Raw genomic sequence first — 25,956 nt, 5'->3', positions numbered from 1 at the left:
TGATTATCTTATATGTCTCAATTAAATCACCTCTCAACCTCTTCTCTCTAACAAAGACAGCCCCACATCCCTCAGCCTTTCTTCATAAGGCCTTCCATTCATACCAGGCAACATCAGTGTGGATGTAGTAGGGTTGTTGTAATGGGTAACTTTAACTTTCCTAATATTGATTGGAACCTCCTTCAAGCAGAAGATTTGAATGGAGCTGTTTTCTTAAAATGTGTTCAGGAGGGTTTCCTAACTTAATACGTTGACAGGCCGATGAGGGGAAAGGCCATTCTAGACTTGGTGCTCGGAAACGAGCCAGGGCAGGTATCAGATCTTGTGGTGGGAGAGCATTTTGGTGATAGTGACCACAACTGCCTCACATTCTGCATAGCTATGGAGGAGGAGAGGATTAGGCAAAATGGGAGGATATTTAATTGGGGAAGAGGAAACTATGATGCAATTAGACATAAGTTAGGAAGCATGGACTGGGAGCAATTCTTCCATGGTAAAGGCACTATAGACATGTGGAGACTTTTTAAGGAAGAGCTGTTGCGAGTGGTGAATAAATATGTCCCTCTGAGACAGGCAAGAAGTGGTAAGATAAAGGAACCTTGGATAACGAGAGCGGTGGAGCTTCTTGTCAAAAGGAAGAAGGTAGCTTACATAAGGTGGAGGAAGCCAGGGTCAAGCTCAGCTGTAGAGGATTACAGGCAGGAGCTCAAAAATGGTCTGAGGAGAGCCAGGAACGGGCACAAGAAAGGCTTTGCAGAACGGATTAGGGAGAACAGAAAGGCATTTTACACTTATGTGAGGAAGAAGAGAATGATCAAAGAAAGAGTAGGGCCGATCAGGGATAGCAAAGGGAACTTGTTTGTGGAGTCTGAGGAGGTAGGGGAAGCCCTAAATTAGTTTTTGCTTCTGTCTTTACGAAAGAAACAAACTTTGTAGCCAATCCTGTATCCAGACAGCTAAGTTCCCCTGTATCCCATTCCTCCTGACCATCTGAATGAACCTACCATGGGGAACCTTATCAAATGCCTTGCTGAAGTCCATATACACCACATCCACAGCTCGACCCTCATCAACTTTTCTAGTCACATCCTCAAAGAACTCGATAAGGTTTGTGAGGCATGACTTGCCCCTCACAAGGCCATGTTGACTGCACTTAATCAAGCCATGTTCTTCTAGATGGTCATATATCCTACCCTCAGAATCATTTCTAACACCTTGCAGACGACAGACGTGAGACTTGCTGGTCTGTAATTTCTGGAGATTTCCCTATTTCCTTTCTTGAAGAGAGGAATTACATTTGCCTCTCTCCAGTCCTCAGGTACGACTCCAGTGGGGAGCGAGGATGCAAAGATCTTCGCAAATGGCGAAGCAATCGCACTTCTCATTTCTCAAAGCAGCCGAGGACAAATATGATCTGGGCCTGGTGACTTGTCAATCTTAATGTTTGACAAAATTTTCAGCACATCAGCTTCCTCTATCTCTATCCATTCCAGCATGCACACCTGCTCTTCAAAGGTTTCATTCACGGTGGCACAGTGGTTAGCACTGCTGCCTCACAGCGCCAGGGACCTGGGTTCAATTCCCGCCTCAGGCGACTGACTGTGTGGAGTTTGCACGTTCTCCCCGTGTCTGCGTGGGTTTCCTCCGGGTGCTCTGGTTTCCTCCCACAGTCCAAAGATGTGCGGGTCAGGTGAATTGGCCATGCTAAATTGCCCGTAGTGTTAGGTAAGGGGTATATGTAGGGGTATGGGTGGGTTGCGCTTCGGCAGGTCGGTGTGGACTTGTTGGGCCGAAGGGCCTGTTTCCACACTGTAAATAATCTAAAATCTAAAGATAGGATTCTTGGCACTGTGGAAGAACAGAAGGATCTTGGTGTGCAAGTACATAGATCCCTTAAAATGGCCACCCAAGTGGACAGGGTTGTTAAGAAAGCATATGGTGTTTTGGCTTTCATTAACAGGGGTATTGAGTTTAAGAGTCCTGAGATCTTGTTGCAGCTCTATAAAACTTTGGTTAGACCGCACTTGGAATACTGCGTCCAATTCTGGTCGCCCTATTATAGGAAAGATGTGGATGCTTTGGAGAGGGTTCAGAGGAGGTTTACCAGGATGCTGCCTGGACTGGAGGGCTTATCTTATGAAGAGAGGTTGACTGAGCTCGGACTTTTTTCATTGGAGAAAAGGAGGAGGAGAGGGGACCTAATTGAGGTATACAAGATAATGAGAGGCATAGATAGAGTTGATAGCCAGAGACTATTTCCCAGGGCAGAAATGGCTAACACGAGGGGTCATAGTTTTAAGCTGGTTGGAAGAAAGTATAGAGGGGATGTCAGAGGTGGGTTCTTTACACAGAGAGTTGTGAGAGCATTGAAAGCGTTGCCAGCAGCAGTTGTGGGAGTAAGGTCATTGGGAACATTTAAGAGAGTGCTGGACATGCAAATGGTCACAGAAATGTGAGGGTGCATACATGAGGATCAATGGTCGGCACAATATCGTGGGCTGAAGGGCCTGTTCTGTGCTGTACTGTTCTATGTTCTACGTTCTATCCTACTAAATCTCCTCTGAACCCTTTCCAAAGTTTCCACATCCTTCCTACAATGCAGTGACCAGAATTGTACGCAATACTCCAAATTCAGCTGCACCAGAGTTTTGTACAGTTGCAGCATGACCTCATGGTTCCAAAACGCAATCGCTGTACCAATAAAAGCTAACACACTGTATGCCTTCTTAACAACCCTTTCAACCTGGGTGGCAACTTTCAGAGATCTCGTACATGGACACCGAGATCCCTCTGCTTATCTACACTACCAAGAATCTACACTCCACAACCACCTGCTGAAGGAGCAGCACTGCGAAAGCTAGTGCTTCCAAATAATTAGGTTGGAATATAACCTGGTGTTGTGTGACTTTTTTAACTTTGTACACCCCTGTCCAACATCCTCCAAATCAAGAATTTTACCATTAGCCCAGTACTCTTTATTCCTGTTGCTCCTTCCAAAGTGAATCATCTCACACTTTTCCACATTAAACTCCATTTGTCACCTCCCAGTCCAGCTTCGCAGCTTATCTATGTCTCTCTCTAACCTACAACATCCTTCATCACTATCCACAACCCTACCAACCTTAGTGTCATCTGCAAATTTACTAACCCATCCTATGCCCTCATCCAGGTCATCTATAAAAATGACAAACAGCAGTGGCCCAAAACAGATCCTTGTGATACACCACTAGTAACAACACCGATAAGTACATTTCCCATCAACCACCACCTTCTGCCTTCTTTAAGCTAGCCAACTTCTGATCCAAACCTCTAAATCACCCTCAATCCTATGCCTCCGTATTTTGTGGAATAGCCTACTGTGGGGAACCTTATCAAACACCTTACTGAAATCCATATTCACCACATCAACTGCTTTACCCTCATCCGCCTGTTTGATCACCATCTGAAAGAAATCAATAAGGTTTGTGAGGCATGACCTATCCTTCACAAAACCGTGTTGACTATCCCTAATCAGCTTATTCCTCTCTAGATGATTATAAGTCCTATCTCTTATAACCTTTGCTAACATTTCAGCTACACCCAAAGTAAGGTTCACTGGTCTATAATTACCAGGGTTGTCTCTACTCCCTTTCTTGAACAAGGGGACAACATTTGCTACCCTCCGGTCTTCTGACACTATTCCTGTAGACAATGGTGACATAAAGATCAAAGCCAAAGGCTCTGCAATCTCTTCCCTAGCTTCTCAGAGAATCCTAGGATAAATCCCATCCAGCCCAGGGGACTTACCTATTTTCACACTTGCCAGAATTGCTAACACCTTCTCCTTGCAAACGTCAATCCCGTCCAGTCTAGTTGCATTTATGGCCTCGACAACATTGTCTTTTTCCAGAGTGAATACCAATGAAAAATATTAATTTAGTGTTTCCCCTATCTCCTTGGACTCAATGCACAACTTCCACTACTATCCTTGATTGGGTCTAATCTTTCTCTAGTCATTCTAATTAACTAAAGAAAAATTGACAAGCTCAAAGTCGGAGATCTCACAATTAGTTTGTGTATTGGAAGTGTGGGAGAGATTAAATCGAGTAGGTGAGTTGGCTAAACAGCACCTAAAGAGGGCACAATTTAGAGAGAAGCAGGTGGCAGATTAAAAACTCTGAGACGTGGACGTTTTCCCAAGGGGATAACATGTTAGTACTGTTACCAGTGTTGGGAGATCCCTTCAAAGCTAGGTTTAGAGGTCCCTATCAAATTGAGAGAAAAGTTTTAGATTAGATAACATACATACAGTGTGGAAACAGGCCCTTCGGCCCAACAAATCCACATCAACCTGCCGAAGCGTAACCCACCCAGACCCATTTCCCTACATTTACCCCTTAACCTAACACTACGGGCAATTTAGCATAGGCAATTCACCTAACATGCACATTTTTGGATTGTGGGAGGAAACCGGAGCACCCACGCAAATATGGGGAGAATGTGCAAACTCCACACTGCCTGAGGCAGGAATTGAACTCGGGTCTCTGGCGCTGTGAGGCAGCAGTGCTAACCACTGTGCCACCGTACTGCCCAAGTTGAGTCAGTTGAATTACCATGTAAAGATGCCAAGTAGAAAAAATGGTATCGGGTATGTCCTGTGAACATGTTGAAAATGTATTATACTAGAGAGAAAGAACTAGAGAAACAGGTGTTAGTACTGCCCCGCGGAGTGAGGAATCAATTCCAGATGTGGTGGATTTTGATTTGCCTCAAAATATGTTAAAACATGAAGAAGTCCTTGAGGAGTGGGATAGGTTAGTAAACTTTCTGTTTCAGGAGATAGAATGTAGTTGAAAGGTTTGTTACTGCAGTATGATGACGTGTAAGAATCAGGTGGGGAAGACTATGTGTGAAATATACATAGGGAATACTGCTCCAATAAAACAACACCCCTATTGGCTTAATCCTTTCAAAGCCAGACAGGTCCAGAGGAGGTGGAGGCCATGCTCAATGAGGATATCATCAAACCGAGTCAGAGCGAGTGGAGTTTGTCAATCGTCTTAGTTCTCAAACCGGATGGGACTCGACGATTTTGCATGGATTATCAGAAAGACAACATTGTTATAAAATCAGACTGATATCCAGTAATGAGATTGGTGGACTGTATCGAGAAAGTTGGACAAGCCAGTGACACCACCAAGTTGGACTTACTGTGTGGTTACTAGCAGATACCTTTATCAGAGAAGGCGAAAGAATTTTCTGCATTTATGACCCCAAATGGGCTATATCAGTTCAAGGTGATGCCCTTTAGAATGAAGAACGCACCCATCACATTTCAAAGACTCGTGAACAGAGTTGTGGCTGGGTTAACAAACTGTGCAGTCTATTTGGACGATGTAATGATCTTTAGTAAGTCTTGGAAAGATCACATTGTACAGCTGGCAGAGCGCTTTGAACTATTATAAGAAGCAAAGCTGTTGATAAACAAAACAGAATTTGCGAAAGCAGAGGTGACGTTCTTGGGACATAACATTGGTCATGGAAGATTGACACCACGGAATGCCAAGGTGAAGGCCACCAAGGAATGTCCATGACCAAACTCGAAGAAAGAGGTGCTTCGATGTTTGGGACTCAGTGGATTCTATCGGCATTTTGTTCTAAACCTCAGCAGTGTAGTGGTACTGTGAAATGATTTGCTGAAGAAGAACACAAAGTTTTGGTGGACAGAACAATGCCAGTAGGCATATGACCATTTGAAAGCAATATTAACCACCAAACCAGTTTTAGCTACACCCAACTTTTCGAAACCTTTCAAAGTTGCTATCGATTCTAGTGACATCGGGGTTGGAGCTGCACTGTTACAGGGAGATGATGATGGGATTGAACTGCCAGTTGGTTACTTTTCAAAGAAACTCAACATCCACCAGAGGAAATATTTCACAATTGACAAAGAAGTATTGAGTTTGGTACTGGCCTTACAAAATTTTAATGTGTATGTCACGAACAATGTGTCGGAGACGGTTGTGTACATTGTGAACCTCTCCCATCCTTGGAATGCTTTAACAACAAGAATATGAGTCTATTTCATTGGAGTCTTGTGTTTCAGCCTTTTAATTTACTTATTGTGCACGTTGCCGGTCGTAAGAATGTAATCTTGGATGCTTTTCCACTGACAAAGTGTAGATAAGATTGGTATCTATTCAATCTTATATATATGTGGGAGGAAGTTAATATGAACTGAGAGAAAATCATTATGTCTGTCATAATATTGTGGTTAAGGAATAGAGAAAAAAAATGAAGGCATCTTTTCATTGTAATGGTTCACTCGTTTCTTAAGGTGGAGGTGTTATGAATGGGTAGAGGTATACTATACCTTTTAAGGGAATGAAAAGCTAGCAAGGACTGACTGACTGACATAACAGAAAGTGTTCTGAACAAAGTTAGAATGTAACACTTGGTCAAAACAAATAGCTGCAACTGAGTTCCCATGAAACAAATTCAAATTTGGCTGATCAGTTTAAATTATGCCCCAAGATACCAAAATCCAATCAAATTCGAATTTAGAATTTTGATAATATTAATGAAATGATCTGATGTTTTGGGGTATAAAATGGGACATTTTGAACAGTTAGGAGGAGAACTGCTCAGGACCAATGTATAGACTGCTAGGTGAAAAGCTCTCTGAAAGTTACCTGTCTATCAAACATTTGTGCAAAAGAACATCAAAACCGACCTCAAGAAAATCTACAGAGGAATATCTACAAAGGAGAATCAACAAAGCTGGCTGGTTTTGAAATGTGTTTTTTTTTGTAAATCTTAATTGGGATTTTATTGGACTAGTATTGTAGAGTGGGAGGTAAAAGATAGGTTTAAGAGAAAGGAGTTATAAGTAGTTGTTGGTTTTAATATTCTCTGGACTTACAGAGTAAAGTTGTTCATTTTTTCTTAAAATAGTGACCTGTGGAATAGCTCTTTGCCTCTCAAATGTTTACAGATTACAGCACTGAATCATTTCTGTGTGACTGGTTCAATTTAGCAGAGGGGCTTACCCCTTGTTGTAACAAAAAACTCCAATCTCTTACGCATAGTTTGTATTTTCAATTGGAATGGATCCAGCCATTCCTGACAAAGGAACAGATGCAGGCCATTGAGTTTGCCCTATCAACACAATTTAGTAACCATTAAATAAAGGGATTGTACAGTATAAGGGAAACATTGGTTTAAAATGTAATGTATATTTATATTGAAATTATGGTTTTGTAGCCTGGTGGAAGAAATTACCAAGGTTTCCACAAGACACTAAAGGCAATATGTAGAAATGATGGAGTATTCAACTCAGCCAAGTTTGGGCGACTTGACATTAACCATGATCTGGCAAAGCCTCTCCTCCAGCAAATTGATAATTTTTCTGAACGCACCTTACAGTAAGTATCTGAGTTATCTGCACAGCACTTCAATATAATGGTATGTGACCAATCAACGATTATTAACAATATGGTAACTTTAAGCATCATATTTCCTTGTTTAGTAAATACAGTTCAAAGCCTAATTATTTGCTGATATTTTAATTGTTTATTTTCATTAATCTTGTCTGTGGTGCTGTCATTAATCCATGTTACTCAATAGAACAAGCTGTGTTGAGTCCTATGCCATTTAAATAATATTCTGAAACTTTGAGAATGCTTCCTGAGAGGTTATAAAATGGTATTCTCCTTACACTGTTATGCTTCGGTCCTTCCCCATAGTAATGTTCGAATGACTGGCTTGTAGTCCAGACATCGTTTCCTGAATGAAGAGCTTGGATGCTTTACCACTGAAGTGGGTTGTAAGAGCTGGAAAAATTCCCAGCTTTTCTGGCCTGTGCTCACAAAAACAGGATCTTGTTAACTGGGATGAGGGGTGGTTGCAGGGGTGGGCTGACCCAGAAAAGACATTGGACTTTAGGGAATGTTCACTGATCATTGTACAATGTTCAGCATCATGTACGACCCTTCAGATACTAAAGCAGTTAATGTTCAAATGTATCAAGACCTGCAAAAGGCAAGCAACATTCACACCACATAAATACAAGATAGTTGCTATCGCCAATAAAAGACAATCTAACTACCCTTTGACATTCAAAGGTGTTATTGTGACTGAATTCCCCCTGCCAAAATCCTGGGGTCACTATTGACCAGAAATTCAACTGGATTTGCCACATAAACATAGTCGCTACAAGAGTAAATGAGAGTCTTGGAACTCTGCAATGAGTAATTTATAGAATCCCTACAGTGTTGGAAGCAGGCCATTCGGCCCATTAAGTCTACACCAACCCTCTGAAGAGCATCCCACTCAGACCCGCCTTCCCCCACCCTTACACCTTGCATTTACCACAGATAACCCACCTAACCTGCACATCCCTGGACACTACAGGCAATCACCTAACCTGCACATTTTTGGACTGTGGGAGGAAACTGGAACAATTGAGGAAACCTACACAGACACAGGGAGAATGTGCAAACTCCACACAGAAAGTCGCTCAAGGTTGGAATTGAACTTGGGTCCCCGGCGCTGTGAGGAACTAGTGATAACTTCTGTGCTGTCCCAGTGACATTCATCTCACCAAAGCCTTCCCACCATCTACAAATCACAGGTCGGGAATGTGATGAAACACTCCCCACTTACCTGGATGGTTTCACCTCCACAAAAACTCAAGAAGCTTGACATTATCCAAGGCAAAACAGCCTACTTGATTGGCATTACATCCATAAGTGTCCACTCCTTCCACCACCAATGCTCAGTAACAGGTGTGTGTACTATCGACAAGGTGCACTGCAGCAATTCACCAGGGATCCTCTGACAGCACTTTCCAAATTCATGACTACTTCCATCAAGAGGGACAAGGACAGCAGATATGAGAAGCCCACCACTAAGTTGTCCTCCATACCAATCACCATCTTGACGTAAAAACACATTGTGATCCCTTCAAGGGCTGTGTGTCAAAATCCTGGAAGTCCTTCCATAAAGGTATCGTGGGTTACTCTGCTGCACATGGACTGCAGCAGTTCAAAAAGGCAGCTTGCTACCATCTTTTCAGTGACAACTGGGGATGAGCAATAAATGCTGGCCAGCCAATGATGCTCACATCCCATGAGAGAATAAAAACAAAGTGGAAATCGTAGGCAGCGGCAAAGAGACAGCAACAAGAGGACACAGATTTAAGGTAATTGGCAAAAGGACCAAAGGCAACATTGGGACTGTTTTTATTGGACAACAACGTCCATTTATTTCACACATCTGACATAGTAAAATGGTCCAAAGAGAATAAACTTGGAAACTGACCTACATAAAATATTAGAACAAATGAGCAAAGATTTGATCAAGGAGACACATTTTAATGAGTGTTTGAGCAAGAGAAAGGAGAAGGAGGAAGAGAAGGACAAAATTTCAGCTTTAAGGCATTGATAGCTGGAAGCATGGCTGTTTACAGTGGAACAAGCAATATTGAGATGCCCAGAAGATCAGCAATGAAGATGTGCAAGTATCATAGAAGATTGTCAGACTGGAGGAGATCATGGAGATAGGGTGCATCAAGTTCATGGGCACTTAAAGACAAGGCTGAGAATTCTAAAACTCAGGCACTTCCAGGCTGAAAGCTGATGTAGGTCAATGGGCACGTGGTGATAGGTAAATTAGATGGGGTGTGAATTAAGATCCAGGCAACAGAATTTAGATGAGTTAAAGTTTATGGTGAGTGCTGTGTTTTGAAATGCACTTTCTGATATCTAGGTCCAATACTAACTTAAATACTTGAAGGGAGAAAGAGGGAATAGGATCTGTTGGATAGCTTTTTCATGAACGTGGACGACATGATGGAACAAAGATCCTCCTCCTTTGCTGTGTCATTCTACCATTCTACACTATCACAGTTAGTCCAGGTTCATAGACAAACAGGGAGCATGCTCCATAAGCTTCCATTGGAAATGGTGTATGGAGACTCCTGGGTGCCAGTGTCAGGGATGTCTCAGATAGAGTCTACAGGATTCTTAAGGGGAGGGAGAGCAGCCAGAATTTGTGGTACACATCAGTACCAATGACATAGGTAGGGAAAGGGAGGCGGACCCAAAAAAAGAATATAGAGAGTTAAGTTAGTAGCTGGAAGGCAGGACGAGTCGAGTAGTAATCTCAGGATTGCTACCAATGCCACATGCTAGTGAGACTAGGAGTACAGACTAAGTGCAGATGAACACGTGGCTGCAGGACTGTTGTAGGAGGGACAGCTTCAGACATGTGGATCATTGGGATACCTTCTAGGGAAGGTGGGACCTGAACAAGAAGGGCAGGTTGCACTAAACTAAAGGGGTACCAATATTCTGAGTGGGAGGTTTGCTGGAGCTCTTTGGGAGGGTTTAAACTAGTTTGGCAGGGGGATAGGAACCTGAGCTATACATCAGATGATGGAGTAGGTGATGAATAAGCAAATACAGCATGCAGAGAGTCCATGAGGAGACATTTGATAGGGCAAAAGTGCAGTCAGTGTGATGAGTTGAAATGTGTCTATGTTAATTCAAGAAATATCCAGAATAAGGATGATGAACTCGGAGCATGGATCAGTGCTTGGAACTATGATGTTGTTGCCATACGGAGACTTGGATATCACAGGGTCAGGAATGGTTGTTGGATGTTCCAGGGTTTAAATGCTTCAAAACGATTTGGGGGGGGGGTGTTGGGAGGTAAAAGAGGTTGAGGAGTGGCATTGTTAATCAGGGATAGTATTACAGCTGCAGAAAGGGAGGTCTACAGAGTCAGTATGAGTAGAAGTCAGAAACCTGAAAGGAGAGTCACTGTATTGGGACTTTTCTACAGACCCCTCCCCCCTCCCGCCAATAGCAACAGAGATACTGAGGAGCAGATTGGGAGGCAGATTTTGGAAAGGTGCAGAAGTAACACGGTTGTTATCACAGGTGATTTTAAATTCTCTAATATTGATTGGAACTTCCTTAGTTCAAATAGTTTGGATGGAGCAGTTTTTGTCAGGTGTGTCCAGGAATGGTTCATCACTCAACATGTACATAGTCTGACTAGAGGGGAGGCTATATTGGATTTGATTCTTGGTAACAAACCTGGTCAGGTGTCAGGTCTCTTGGTGGGAGAGCATTTCGGTGATAATGGTCACAATTCCCTGACCTTGATTATATTCATGGAGAGGGATAGGAGCAGATGAAATGGGAAAGTATTTAATTGTGGGAGGGGGAATTACAATGCCATTAGGCCAAGAACTGTGGAGCATAAATTGGGAGCAGATATTCTCAGGGAAATGCATAACAGAAATGGAGGTTGTTTAGGGAGCACTTGCTATGAGTGCCAGGTAGGTTTGTCCCACTGAGGCAAGGAAGAGATGGTAGGGTGAAGGAACCTTGATTGATGAGATGTGGAACATCTAGTCAAGAGGAAGGAAGAAGCTTACTTAAGGTTGAGGAAGCAAAGATCAGACAGGCCTCTGGAGGGTTACAAATTAGCCAGGAAGGAACTGAAGAATGGACTTAGGAAAGCTAAAAGGGGGCATGAAAAAACTTTAGTGGGTAGGATTAAGGAAAACCCTCAGGTATTCTACACTTATGTGAGGAACAAGAGGATGGCCAGAGTGAGTGTAGTGCTGATCAGTGATAGTGGAGAGAACTTGCACATGCAGTCAGAGGAGGTAGGAGAGGTACTTAATGAATACTTTGCTTCAATATTCACTACTGAGAGGGACTTTGACTTTTCTGAGGGCAACGTGAAACAGACTGATATTCTACAACAGGTTGATTTTAGGAAGGAGGATGTGCTGAAAATTTTGAAAAATATAGGAATAAATAAATCCTCTGGGCCAGACGGGATATACCCTAGGTTACTATAGGAAGCAAGGGAAGAGATTATTGTGCCTTTGGCGATTATCTTTGCATCCTCATTGTCCACTGGAGTAGTACCAGATGTCTGGAGGGTGGCAAATGTTATTCCCCTGTTCAAGAAAGGAAATAGGGATAATCCTGGATATTATAGACCAGTCAGTCTCACATCTGTGGTGAGTAAAGTATTGGAAAGGATTCTGAGAGGAGAAAGCGAGGTCTGCAGATACTGGAGATCAGAGCTGAAAATGTGTTGCTGGAAAAGTGCAGCAGGTCAGGCAGCATCCAAGGAACAGGAAATTCGATGTTTTGGGCTTCTGCCTGAAACGTCGAATTTCCTGTTCCTTGCATGCTGCCTGACCTGCTGCGCTTTTCCAGCAACGCATTTTCAGCAAGGATTCTGAGAGACTGGATTTATGAATACTTGGAAAACCATAGTTTGATCATAGATGATCAGAGCATGGCTTTGTGAGGGACAAATCATGTTCATAAACCTTGTTGAATCTTTGAGGATGGGACAAAACACTTTGATGAAGGTAGAGCAGTGGATGTGGTGTACATAGATTTTAGTGAAGCGTTTGATAAGGTTCCCCATGGCAGACTCATTCTGAAAATAAGGAAGCATGGGATACAGGGAAATCTGGCTGTCTGGATACAGAATTGGCTGGCCCATAGAAGACAAAGGGTGGTAGTAGATGCAAAGTATTCATTCTAGAGCTCAGTGACCAGTGGTGTTCCACAGGGATCTGTTCTGGGATCCCTACTTTTTGTGAATTTTATAAATGACGTGGATGAGGAAGTGGAAGAGTGAGTCAGTAAGTTTGTCGATAGCACAGAGGTTGGTGGAGTTGTGGATCGTGTGGAGGGCTGTTGTAGGTTGCGATGGGATATTGAAAGGATGCAGAGCTGGGCTGAGAAATGGCAGATGGAGTTCAACCTGGAAAAGTGTGAAGTGATTCACTTGGAAGGTTGAATTTGAATGTAGATTACAGGGTTAAAGGCAGGATTCTTGGCAGTGTGGAGGAACTGGGGTTATTGTCCATAGATCCCTCAAAGTTGCCACCCAAGTTGATAGGGTTGTTAAGAAGGTGTATGATGTGTTGGCTTTCATTAGCAGGGGGATTGAGTTTAAAAGCCACAAGGTTATGCTGCAGCTCTATAAAACCCTGGTTAGACCACACTTGAAATATTGTGTTCAGTTCATTATAGGAAGGATGTGGAAGCTTTAGAGAGGGTGCAGAGCAGATTTCCCAGGATGCTGCCTGGACTGGAGGGTGTGTCTTACGAAGAAAGGTTGATGGAGCTAGGGCTTTTCTCATTGGAGCGAAGAAGGATGAGAGGTGACTTGATAGAGGTGTACAAGATGGTGAGAGACATAGATGGAGTGGATAGCCAGAGACTTATCCCAGGGCGGAAATGTCTATCATGAGGGACATAAATGAAGGGTGATTGGAGGAATGTTTTGGGGAGATGTCAGAGGTAGGTTCTTTACAGAGAGAGTGGTGGGTGTGTGGAATGCACTGCCAGCAGGAGTGGTAGGGTCAGGATACAGTAGGAACATTTAAGCACCAATTGGACAGGCACATGGAAGATCGTAAAATGAAGGGTATGGAGTCAAGTCTGATCTTAGAATAGGATAAAAGGCTAGCACAACACCGAGGGCTGAAGGGCCTGTACTATTTGATGTTCTATGATTTGGCAGCGACATTCTACTGGTCAAGAGACCTTAAGCCTACAGCTAGCTTTTTCTTGGGAAGCGAAGAAGTCAGGGGAGCCCACAAATAACTTGCTTTACCCAAGTCTAATCAGTTCTGTTCCGCTGTACTGGTTCACAGTCTGCTAGTTACAAACAGATACTATGACTCCTCTACCTGTCTCTGTCCCCACTCCTCACTTCTGAAAACGGATTGGTACAAGGTATCTCTGATTGTTCAGTCTGAAGTTGCAATGATTGAGAAATTGCAAATGTTTAATTCTTGTGGGAATAGACTTGGTGATTTTTTTCATGTATCCTACTTTGTACAACAGGTTTAACAAAGGTCGAAGAAATTCAATGAAAGGACGGTTCAATCGTATTAAATTATCACTGACAAACATCATTGATGAGCCGCTTCCCACCAAATCTACTGCAGAAAATGCATGGGTTTGGAAATGCCGAAAAGATTTCATGAAAACTGAGGTCAGTGGAACTTGATATTCACGTGGTGGTGAACAACCTGCAGATGTACAGACTTTCAAAGAAGAGTCATCAGACTTGAAACATTAATTGTGTTTCTCTCTCCATAGATACTGCCATATCTGTTGAGTGTCTCGAGCACTTCCTATTTTGATTTCAGATACAAATGGTTTGATATTGAAACAAAGTTGAAGCCCATCAAATAAAATGGACAGGGACAGGGATAGCTGGGGTTAGCTGCATGTTAGGAAACAGTGAAAGACTGTGTTTTAGATTAGATTAGATTACTAGATTACTTACAGTGTAGAAACAGGCCCTTCGGCCCAACAAGTCCACACCGACCCGCCGAAGCGCAACCCACCCATACCCCTTACCTAACACTACGGGCAATTTAGCATGGCCAATTCACCTGACCCGCACATCTTTGGACTGTGGGAGGAAACCGGAGCACCCGGAGGAAACCCACGCAGACACGGGGAGAACGTGCAAACTCCACACAGTCAGTCGCCTGAGGTGGGAATTGAACCCAGGTCCCTGGTGCTGTGAGGCAGCAGTGCTAACCACTGTGCCACCGTGCGGCACCTTTTGGGTTGGTGAAGGTGTACAGTGATATTTCCCAGAGATCAATTTTAAAGACCCCTTTTTTTCCTTGTCATATTTTGACAGCGTGGGGGAATTAAGCATTTACAGGTGGTTTAAAATAAAAACTTGGAAATATAGTGAACTGTGAGGATTGTGACAAAGTTCAAGAGGACAGGCTAGTGGAGTGGGCAAATGGAATTTAATCCATGGAAGTGCCAAGTGAAATATTCTCTTAGGAAGAAGGAGGAACGACAAGGTAATATAAAGGAATTAATTCTAAAGCAACAACAAGAGGAGAGGGAGCTGGGTGTATATTCATTAAACATGGCAAGATCTTGCGCTTGAGAATTGGAGATCAGGAAGTTCTAAAATACTGATTTGGAATCAACTGCCATATTGTCATCAATGTTTGGGTGAATGTGGCAGGTTTGGTGCAGGGATTCCCGAATCATGGGCTGCAATTCCCTATAGGGACACAGGAGTCACATGGGGGGGGGGAGAGAAGGGGGAGCGGGTGGTGAGCACACTCTCTCATGTACCAGTCCTCTTGGATGCTATTTCCTATTAATAAAGTTGAGAATATGCTATAGTTTATTGACTGTTTTCCCCACCTATCCGTCCACCTTCAATAATCTGTGCATGAGGGCTCAGTGGTTCGCACTTTTGCCTCACAGCGCCAAGGATCCAAGTTCAATTCCAGCCTTGGGCAACTGTCTGTGTAGATGTTTGCACATTCTCTCAGTGTCTATGTGGGTTTCCTCCCACAGTCCAGAGATGTGCAGGTTAGGTGAATTGGCTATGCTAAATTGTCTATTGTGTCCAGGGATGTGTAGGTTAGTAGTATTAGTCAGGGGTAAATGTAGAGTAATAGGGTAGGGGAACGGATCTGGGTGTGTTACTCTTTGGAGGGTTGGTGTGGACATTTTGGGCCAAATGGCTTGTTTCCACAGTGTAGGGATTCTACGATTCTATGATATACACCCGGGAACCTCTACTCCTGCACCACCTTTAGAATTGTACTCCCAAGTTTATATTGTCTTTCAGTCTCTTCTGACTAATGTGCATCATCTCACACTTCCCTGCATTGAACTTCACCTGCCAGCTATTGGTCCACTTGACCAACATGTTAATATCCTTTTGGAGTTCTACATTATCCTGTTCACTGTTTACAATTTGTCCAAGTTTTGTGTACTTTTCACACTTTGAAATTGTCCCGTGCAAACCAGGAACTAGGTAAGACCATAAGACATAGGAGTAGAAGTAAGGCCATTCGGCCCATCGAGTCCACTCCGCCATTCAATCATGGCTGATGGGCATTTCAACTCCACTTACCAGCATTCTCCCTGTAGCCCTTAATTCCTCGAGACAAGAAGAATCTATCAATCTCTGCCTTGAAGACATTTAGCGTCCCGGCCTCCACTGCACTCTGCGGCAATGAATTCCACAGGCCCACCACCCTCTGGCTGAAGAAATGTCTCCGCATTTCTGTTCTGAATTGACCCCCTCTAATTCTAAGGCTGTGTCCACCCTTTCCAAGCCATGTATTATCTTGTATGTCTCTATTAAGTCTCCCCTTAATCTTCTAAACTCCAATGAATACAATCCCAGAATCCTCAGCCGTTCCTCATATGTTAGACCTACCATTCCAGGGATCATCCGTGTGAATCTCCGCTGGACACGTTCCAGTGCCACTATGTCCTTCCTGAGGTGTGGGGACCAAAACTGGACACAGTACTCTAAATGGGGCCTAACCAGAGCTTTATAAAGTCTCAGTAGCACATCTCTGCTTTTATATTCCAACCCTTATGAAATAAGAGACAACATTGCATTCACTTTCTTAATCATGGACTCAACCTGCATGTTTACCTTTAGAGAATCCTCAACTAGCACTCCCAGATCCCTTTGTACTTTGGCTCTACTAATTTTCTCATCATTTAGAAAGTAGTCTATGCTTTTATTCTTTTTGCCAAAGTGCAAGACCTCGCACTTGCTCACGTTAAATTCCATCAGCCATTTCCTGGACCACTCTCCCAAACTGTCTAGATCCTTCTGTAGCCTCCCCACTTCCTCAGTACTACCTGCCTGTCCACCTAACTTCGTATCATTGCAAACTTCACTAGAATGCCCCCAGTCCTCTCATCCAAATCATTAATATATAATGCGAATAGCTGTGGCCCCAACACTGAACCCTGTGGGACACCACTCATCACCGGCTGCCATTCCGAAAAAGAACCTTTTATCCCAACTCTCTGCCTTCTGTTAGACAGCCAATCCTCAATCCATCCCAGCAGCTCACCTCGAACACCGTGGGCCCTCACCTTGCTCAGCAGCCTCCCGTGTGGCACCTTATCAAAGGCCTTTTGAAAGTCTAGATAGACCACATCCACTGGGTTTCCCTGGTCTAACCTGATCATTAATATCTCCTTAAATGTTTGCTACTGCATCTCTATTAATCAATCCCCTAATCTAAATCACTTATGCTAGATCTGCTTTTCTCCTTTTTGCCCTTGCTTAAATTCAAAGTAGTAGTCTTGGGCCCAGATTTCTCTCCCTTAAATTGTATGTAAAATTCAATCATATTATGGTCACTATTCCCAGGGTGCTTTCATTACCAGGTCTGTAAAAAATCCTCTCTTATTGATCAAAACCAAGTCCAGCAGAGGCTAATTGGTGCCTAACATGCTAAGACATTGTACCAAAAACATTCAATGAATTCCTCTCCCAGACAACTTTGTCCAATTTGATTTTTCCCGTCTATATAAAAGTTATATTCCCCCATGATAATTGCTGTACTCTTTTGACAATCTTCCATCATTTTTTCCTTGATACCCTGTTTTACCATGCGATTACTGTTGGGCGTGTCTACACAACTCCCAGAGGTGACCTCTTTTCTTTACATTCCTCATCTCCATCCAGACCACATCTATATTCTAGTTTCCTGAATTAAGATCATACCCCTCTATTGTGCTGATATCATCTTCGATTAACCGAGCCAGTCCTCCACACTTGCCTCACTTTCTGTTCATCTTAAACTCTTTAATATTGAGGTCCAATCTAAGTCACCTTTCAGCCTTGCCTCATGTAATGTACACTACATCATAATTATTCATCTCAATTTATATCACAAGTTCATCTATGTTGTTTTGAATGTATGTATATTCAAATATAGTGTTTTAATTTTTATCCTTTTATTATTTTTGTAACCTGTATTCTTACTTTTTTTTATTATTAGGTCTGCATTCTCCCTGGCGTCCTTCTGCATTCTATCCCTTCCTGCTATTGTCTGTTTATCATTCATTCAATCCTGTTACTTTTTGGCACACTGATTCACCACAGCTTCCCAAATTTGGGCCCTTGCAGCCAATATTTTGTTTAAAACCTGCTCTGCTTCTCTAGATATGCAGCTGACAAGAACACCTGTCCCAGTATGTTCAGGTATAGACCATCCCACAAAACTGGAACCCACTTCTCTCATACAAGTCTTTCAGGCGCACATTCTTTAACTGCCTTTATGCCAATTCACACTTGGATCATGTAATAATCTAAACATTATTACCTTTGAAGTTCTGCTAATTAATTTGATGCCTAACTCCTTGTACTGGCTATGCAGAACCTCTTTTGTAGTTCTATTTCAGTCAATGGTGGCTCCATGAATCATGACAACTGAATCTTCTCCCTCCCACTGCAAGTTCTCCTCCACAGCAGATACCCAGAACCTCAACACTGGGCAGACAACTCAGCATCTGGAGTCATGCTCCTTGCCGCAGTAAACAGTGTCAACCTCCATCTCCACTCCACTATAAATAGGTTTGCTCAGGATCACACTAGTATCCTTGAGCTCCCACATTCTGTAACTATGCCTCACTGGGATGTTAACTGCAGGCTACTCTTCCCAATCTGCTCCACACCAATGCTGATTGTAACACTCTCTTTCCAGTCTGCTTCACTGTGATGTTGACTGCAGGCCACCCTTGCTGAACTGTTTCATTGCAGTGCTGACTGCAGACCATTCTTCCCCAGCCACAGGTCTGCTACTTTTATCAGCCAATTTGTATGCCCCTTTCTAGGATCTAATGTTATCCCTGACTTCCCTTGTTTGGCACAGTTGGGCCCTTTTCCCATTTTATTTTCATGCAAATCATGAATGAAAATTGTTATGGTTCCTCCAGGTTCCCTTTAAAGTTTGCCATTGCCTATCCATTATCATCCTTTTGAGTAATGTTCCCCAATCAATCACAGACAGCATACACTACATGCTACTGAGTTTTCTTTATTTAGATTAGGACCTGAATCTCAAAATCAACTACAGAACAACCTCGATTATCCAAACAAGACGGGCGGGGAGTATCTTTTTCAGTTAACTGAGAGTTCGGATAACGGATTGTTTGGATTACTGATTGCATTTTTACGGGACCTTGCAATCTTGATCGGATAATCTGAAATTCAGATAATTGATGTTTGGATAATTGAGGTTATCTCCACTTTAATGAGTCATCACACTTTCCCCAAGGGGTCTCGCATAGCTAGATTGCCAATTATTTATTTTTCAATTTTGGATGTTTCGATAAGGTCACCTCATTCTTCTTAATTCTAATGAGTACAATTTGTGGGATTCTCTGCCACAGAACACAGTTGAGGCAAAAATGTTTAGTGTTTTCAAGAAGGAGTTAGATGAGTTCTTTGGACTAAAGGGTGTGTGGAGCAAGCAAACACGGTGTACACGGTTGGATGACCAGTCACAAAGGAACTCAAAGGGACGAATGGCTTCTTTTAGCTCCTATTTCTATGTTTCTAACCTTGCCTTATAAGACTGTCCCTCCATGCCAGTATATATTTTCCCTTAGATAAAGGCCCAAAACAGTGTTCCAGTTGTGGTCTGGCTTGTATCTTGTATAGTTTTAATAAAATCTTCCTACTTTTATACACTATTCTCTTTGAAATAAATACCAACATTCCATTAGCTTTCCCTATTAGCCACTGAATCTGGGTTTTTGTGATTCATGCATAAAGTGCACAAATCTCTCTGTTGTGTAACTTTCCACAGACCTTCTTCACTTAAATAATATTCAGCAATTATTCTTCCTGCCAAAATGCATTACCTCATATTTTGCCAGATTATTTTCCAACTGTCAAATTTATGCCACTCAATGAACTATCACTCCATGTCTTCCTCATCACTTGTATTTCCACCCAATTTTGACTTGCAAGTGTTGATGTTGGACTGGGGTGTACAAAGTTAAAAATCACACAACACCATGTTATAGTTCAATAGGTTTATTTGGAAGCACTAACTGTTTGACTATAACCTAGTGTTGTGAGATTTTTAATTTTGTCCACCTATTTTTATCATCTGCAAATATCTGCTACAGTGCATTCACTTTTTTCATCAAAATTATTAATATCCATTGAAAATAATTATTGTCCCAGAACTGATCCCTGTAGCACTCTTGTAACTACAGACTGCCATCCCCCTTTTCCCAACTCTATCTCTTCTATTAGTTAGCCATCCTGGGCTATTAAGTTGCCTAATATGTGGTACCTTAATAATGAAATCAGATGCTCCTAATATATTGCAATAATACATATATATTATGCTTGTTAATGGTGTTTTAAGGATTGTGGACTTATGCATACTGACAACTTACTCCGGCTCACTAAATGAAAGATACTTTAACTGTTGTAACATGTGAAATTGCTTGTGTTCTTTTTCTTAGGGCTCAGAAAACCTGACTATGAGACATGACAGGAAGTGATTTGGGAAGCAGTGATTCCTATCCCTAATAAGTACTGATCAAGTCTGTGATAGCCCAGTTTTGTGGCCAGTAGTCTTGTGCTGTTGGTTTCCTCATACAGTGGAAAATGGAAGAGAAAAATGTTCATGTGAATGTTTTGTGGTAGATATTGGCAGGGTCTTCAAAAACCCCTACTTTTGGAGTTTCCCACTTAGAGCCCACAAATAACTGTTTTTGTATGTGATGTAATAACAGCAAAATAAAGCTATCTTTATTTTGAATCAAACACATTATTGCTGACAAATTGAAACAGAAGCTATGAACTACTTGTGCATTTACAAACTACAAGCAATGTGTTACACCAACCAGAATATACAATATGATATTAACAACCTTTATTTTCTGACAGATCAACAGATTATTTTACGACTTGACAAAGCAGATAACTGAAAGAAAACAGCATTTTTATAATGCCCCTTCCCTGTCCGTTCAATGTTCAATGAAACCAGCATATGAAGGTACTGTCTATTTTAAATAGCTGGCCTTGTGAACACTGACTGTGTAAAATAGCTGAGGCACGCACAGTGGCATAGAGGTATAATGTAGTAAAAAATGAGGTCTGCAGATGCTGGAGATCACAGCTGAAAATGTGTTGCTGGTCAAAGCACAGCAGGCCAGGCAGCATCTCAGGAATAGAGAATTCGACGTTTCGAGCATAAGCCCTTCATCAGGAATAAGAGAGAGAGAGAGCCAAGCAGGCTAAGATAAAGGGTAGGGAGGAGGGACGAGGGGGAGGGGCGATGGAGGTGGGATAGGTGGAAGGAGGTCAAGGTGAGGGTGATAGGCCGGAGTGGGGTGGGGGCGGAGAGGTCAGGAAGAGGATTGCAGGTTAGGAGGGCGGTGCTGAGTTGAGGGAACTGACTGAGACAAGGTGGGGGGAGGGGAAATGAGGAAACTGGAGAAATCTGAATTCATACCTTGTGGTTGAAGGGTTCCCAGGCGGAAGATGAGGCGCTCCTCCTCCAGCCGTCGTGTTGTTGTGTTCTGCCGGTGGAGGAGTCCAAGGACCTGCATGTCCTCGGTGGAGTGGGAGGGAGAGTTAAAGTGTTGAGCCACGGGGTGATTGGGTTGGTTGGTTCGGGCGGCCCGGAGGTGTTCTCTGAAGGAGACAGGCCGCTTACTTGCGTCACATCATCTATTGCATCCGCTGCACCCGATGTGGCCTCCTCTATATTGGGGAGACAGGCCGCTTACTTGCGGACACATCATCTATTGCATCCGCTGCACCCAATGTGGCCTCCTCTATATTGGGGAGACAGGCCGCTTACTTGCGGAACGCTTCAGAGAACACCTCCGGGCCGCCCGAACCAACCAACCCAATCACCCCGTGGCTCAACACTTTAACTCTCCCTCCCACTCCACCGAGGACATGCAGGTCCTTGGACTCCTCCACCGGCAGAACACAACTACACGACGGCTGGAGGAGGAGCGCCTCACCTTCCGCCTGGGAACCCTTCAACCACAAGGTATGAATTCAGATTTCTCCAGTTTCCTCATTTCCCCTCCCCCCACCTTGTCTCAGTCGGTTCCCTCAACTCAGCACCGCCCTCCTAACCTGCAATCCTCTTCCTGACCTCTCCGCCCCACCCCACTCCGGCCTATCACCCTCACCTTGACCTCCTTCCACCTATCCCACCTCCATCGCCCCTCCCCCTAGTCCCTCCTCCCTACCCTTTATCTTAGCCTGCTTGGCTCTCTCTCTCTCTTATTCCTGATGAAGGGCTTATGCTCGAAACGTCGAATTCTCTATTCCTGAGATGCTGCCTGGCCTGCTGTGCTTTGACCAGCAACACATTTTCAGTAGAGGTATAATGTGTCCAGGAGCTACTGACTATCTCCAATGTGACCATCCAGCTTAGTCCAGATGACATTCAGTTTATTGCCATCACTGAATCCTTATTAAGATACAACCATGTCTGAAACATGTATAGGTGGTCATGTCAGTACTGCAGGTACAAGAGGTCAGAGGATGGGAATTCTGAGGAGAACACAAAGAACACAACTTTCACCATTTGACAGAATTCTGGCTTTAAGCTCATAGAATTATGCCCTTTTATTTCCCTCTAGCTGCCTGGGGGACTGTCAAACAGCTGTTCTGTCTTGACTCTGCCCTCAATCTAATTGGTCTAACATGAATGGAAATCCAGAGGTCAGACCTTCAGCAGTGCTTGGCCTGCAATGTGTTGCCTGCACTGGGCTGTCTTCCTGGTGCTGTTCAGGATCATTGTCAATTCTGTTCAAGCTGCAACATTTAAGGTATACCCTGAAATAGCCATTTTTTGCTCAGTTGTGAATGCATTTGCCAAGAATGTGGTGGAGGCAGGTTCACTTGACTGAACAGGGTCTGGAATGGATTGTCTGAGAACGTGGAAGATGCAGGTTCACTCAAGTGATTAAGGTCTGGAATTGTACTGGCTGAGAAGTGTAGGGTCAGCAGGCTCAATTCAAACATTCAAAAGGGAATTAGATAGTTATCTGAACAAAAAGAATGTGCAGGGTTCCAGAAAGAAAGTGGGGGAATGGCACTCAGTGAATCACTCATTCAGAGAGCTAGTACAAACACAAGTGGAACTGTAACAATGCTGTGATGTTGTAATCTTAAATAATTCAATATTTATGTCTTAGGAGTTTTCACTATCGGGAACAAGAACATCTGCATTTGTTGGGAACAAACTATGGCTCGAGTTATATAGGGGTGAGAATGGGAATGGGTGCATTGGTCAAGAACGAGGCCAGGCTGAGGTTTGAGTGTGAATGCTGAGAGCAGGACCAGGATTTTGAGGGGGCAAGGGAGGGGAAACATTGGTGATACTGGGATTCAGGTTCGTGTTTTGGGACTGACTGTCCTGACTGTCTCTGCTTCAGCTTTCCAACATTGGACAAGATGAAGAAATCAAAACTGGATGGAGGTTATGATGGAGAAGGCAGGGGAAACTGAGTGACAAGCCAAGTGAGGAGGAGGAGATGCAAGTGAGAGCACAGAGGCACTTTGCCCCTCTCACTTTGAATGCATGTCCCCTATTATCAGACATTTCAATACTAGGAAAATGATTCTGACCGTCAACCTTATCGATTCATTTCATAATTTTATAAACTTCTATCAAGTCTCCGCCTCTGCCACTCCAAAGAGCCCAAGGTTTTCTAGCTCCCATACGTTCTAATCCAAGCAGCATCTTCATAAACCTTCTCTAAAGATTCCACATCCTTCCTGTAATGTAGTGACCAGAATTGAATGCAGTGCTCTGAGTGTGGCCTAACCAAAGTTTTATAAGGCTGCAACATGACATCCTGGCCCCTGTACTCAGTTCCCCAACCAATAAAAGCAAGTATGCTATATGTCTTCTTTATCACCCTATGTACTTGCAAGGCCACTTTCAGGAGCTATGGACTTGAACTCCAAGACCCCTCTGTACATCAATGCTGTTCAAGGACCTGACATTAAGTTTCTCTTAACGTTTGATCTTCCAAAGTGTAGCTCCTCTCACTTACTCAGATGTAACTCTATCGGCCATTTCTCCGCCTATATCTGCAACTGATCTTTATCCTGCTGTGTCCTTTGTCAACCTTCTACACTATCCACAACTCCACCAATCTTTGTGTTGTCTGCAAATGTACTAACCCATTCATCTATATTTTCGTTCAAGTCATTTATATATAATCACAAACAGCAGAGGTCCCTGTATGGATTCCTACAGAACACCATTGTCCTGGATCTCCAGTTAAAAAAAACCCTTCCTCCCCATCTCTCTGCCTTCTACTGGCTAGCCAGTTCTGAATCCAAGCGGCCAAGTCACTGTGGATCATCACCTGAGCTCATTATACATCAGACCCCCAGTCCACGTTTACATTAGTGCCTGGGTGTCCTTGGAGAAGGAGCATGTGGTGTTCATCAAAGCTCTTGATGCCTCTACAGAAAGATGCACACCGCAGGGGATTCAGTATTTTATCTCCCATTCCAATTCCATTCTTGTTGAGTCCCTTCCCACTCACCTTTGACAGTTTGCATTGCCCATAATAAGCTTTGCTTGTGAATATTTACTTGGCTATCTGGGTGTTTACTTGTGGTAGTTAGTGTTTAGAAAGGAAAACCAAACAGGTTTTGCTTGTAAATTTTTGATTGACCACATGGTGATTACTGGTAGACATTAATAGCTTAAAAACAAAAAAAAAAGTCTGTGATTTGGTGGTGGGAAATCCATTCAATTGTGTATACAACACATCCGGCTATAATAATAGAGAATAAAAAGCAGTCGCAGGAGGGGTCTTGTGCTGCAGTGGTAGTATCCTTGCCTCTGGTCCAGGAGGCCAAGGACCAAGTTCCATCTGCTTTGGAAGTGTATGATGACAAACAATCAAGGTATTTTTCAATGTATAATTTCAGTTACATCACACTGTAACCTTTTGCTATAAATTCTGTATCTTACAATTGTGTATTCCACAACCACCTGATGAAGGAGCAGCGCTCCGAAAGCTAGTACTTCCAGTTAAACCTGCTGGACTGTAGCCTGGTGTTGTGTGACTTTTAACTTTGTACACCTCAGTCCAACACTGGAATCTCCACATCAGGACATCCCTGAACAGGTTGACCCAATGCACAACCTTTTGAGTTATTTGAAAATTATTTTGTTGTGCCTTAGTTACACTTCAGCTGTACACTGCTGATCTTCAGGCATCTGCACAGTGGCAACAGTGTGTACCATCTACAAGATACATGTCAGAAACTCACCAAGGATTGTCAGTTAGCATAATCTAAACCATGACCTCTGTCACCTTGAAGGACAATGGCAGCAAATGCATGAGAAATCTGCAAGATTGCATCCAAGCCATTCACCATTCTGATTTAGAAATGTAACACATTCCATCACACTGTCAAAAACGTGTAACTCCCTCGCTGACAGCAATGGAGGTGTCCATGAACCTCAAGAAAGGAGGTTTAAGAAAGTAGCTGACTACCACCTTCAAAGAAAATTTGGAATGGGCAATAAATTCTGATCTTTTCACATCCTAAGAATGAAAATAATTATTTTTATGTTTCAGAAGCTGCACGAAAGAAAGGTGCTGGTGTTGTGCCTTTTGTGAAGAAGATATTAAAGGAGCATATTGAACAAAAGCATGAGGAGTTTTTCAAAGATGCAAGAGACAGTGCGATGGAGCAATTCAATGACATGAAGGTTTTTTACAGATTCATACTGTTTTCTGGCTAAAGGTTTATCAATATATGCTGTGTATTTAAGTAAGATGCACACACTGAAATAAAAGCAGTGTTCCATAATACATAATATACACACACTGAACACACTCTGCAATACTCATTGTGTTCCATATTAGGTAATGTACATGTACTGAGTTATACATGCTGAAATACATGCTCTGTTCCATATCTGGAATTAAGCAGGTGTTAAGTTGTAATGAACAGATATTACATTGCATTTTTTTTATCATGTTAAGGAGAAATTGAAGAAGGAAATTCATGGAAGAATGACCATCACCTTGGAACTTGGTTTCTCCCAGTGGTCTGGGCATAATCCTTTACCAGGTACCTGAACACTGGCTACACTTC

General features: G+C 42.9%; 1 protein-coding gene across 1 annotated transcript in view; it reads left to right on the top strand.

The window, feature by feature from the left end:
- LOC132829988 (nuclear GTPase SLIP-GC-like) overlaps positions 1 to 25,956 on the top strand; it is a 151,219-nt gene that overhangs the window by 122,127 nt on the left and 3,136 nt on the right. Inside the window, exons 14-18 of the mRNA XM_060847440.1 lie at positions 7,243 to 7,403; positions 13,875 to 14,025; positions 20,746 to 20,854; positions 25,434 to 25,567; positions 25,845 to 25,932. Of these exons, the coding sequence (XP_060703423.1) occupies positions 7,243 to 7,403; positions 13,875 to 14,025; positions 20,746 to 20,854; positions 25,434 to 25,567; positions 25,845 to 25,932 (643 nt within the window). The remainder of the gene's footprint in view (positions 1 to 7,242; positions 7,404 to 13,874; positions 14,026 to 20,745; positions 20,855 to 25,433; positions 25,568 to 25,844; positions 25,933 to 25,956) is intronic.

The sequence above is a fragment of the Hemiscyllium ocellatum genome, chromosome 30, assembly GCF_020745735.1.
Source record: "Hemiscyllium ocellatum isolate sHemOce1 chromosome 30, sHemOce1.pat.X.cur, whole genome shotgun sequence".
Classification (NCBI taxonomy): Eukaryota; Metazoa; Chordata; class Chondrichthyes; order Orectolobiformes; family Hemiscylliidae; genus Hemiscyllium; species Hemiscyllium ocellatum.
Note: the sequence above shows the minus strand (reverse complement) of the source record. Positions and strands in the feature narration are given on the sequence as shown.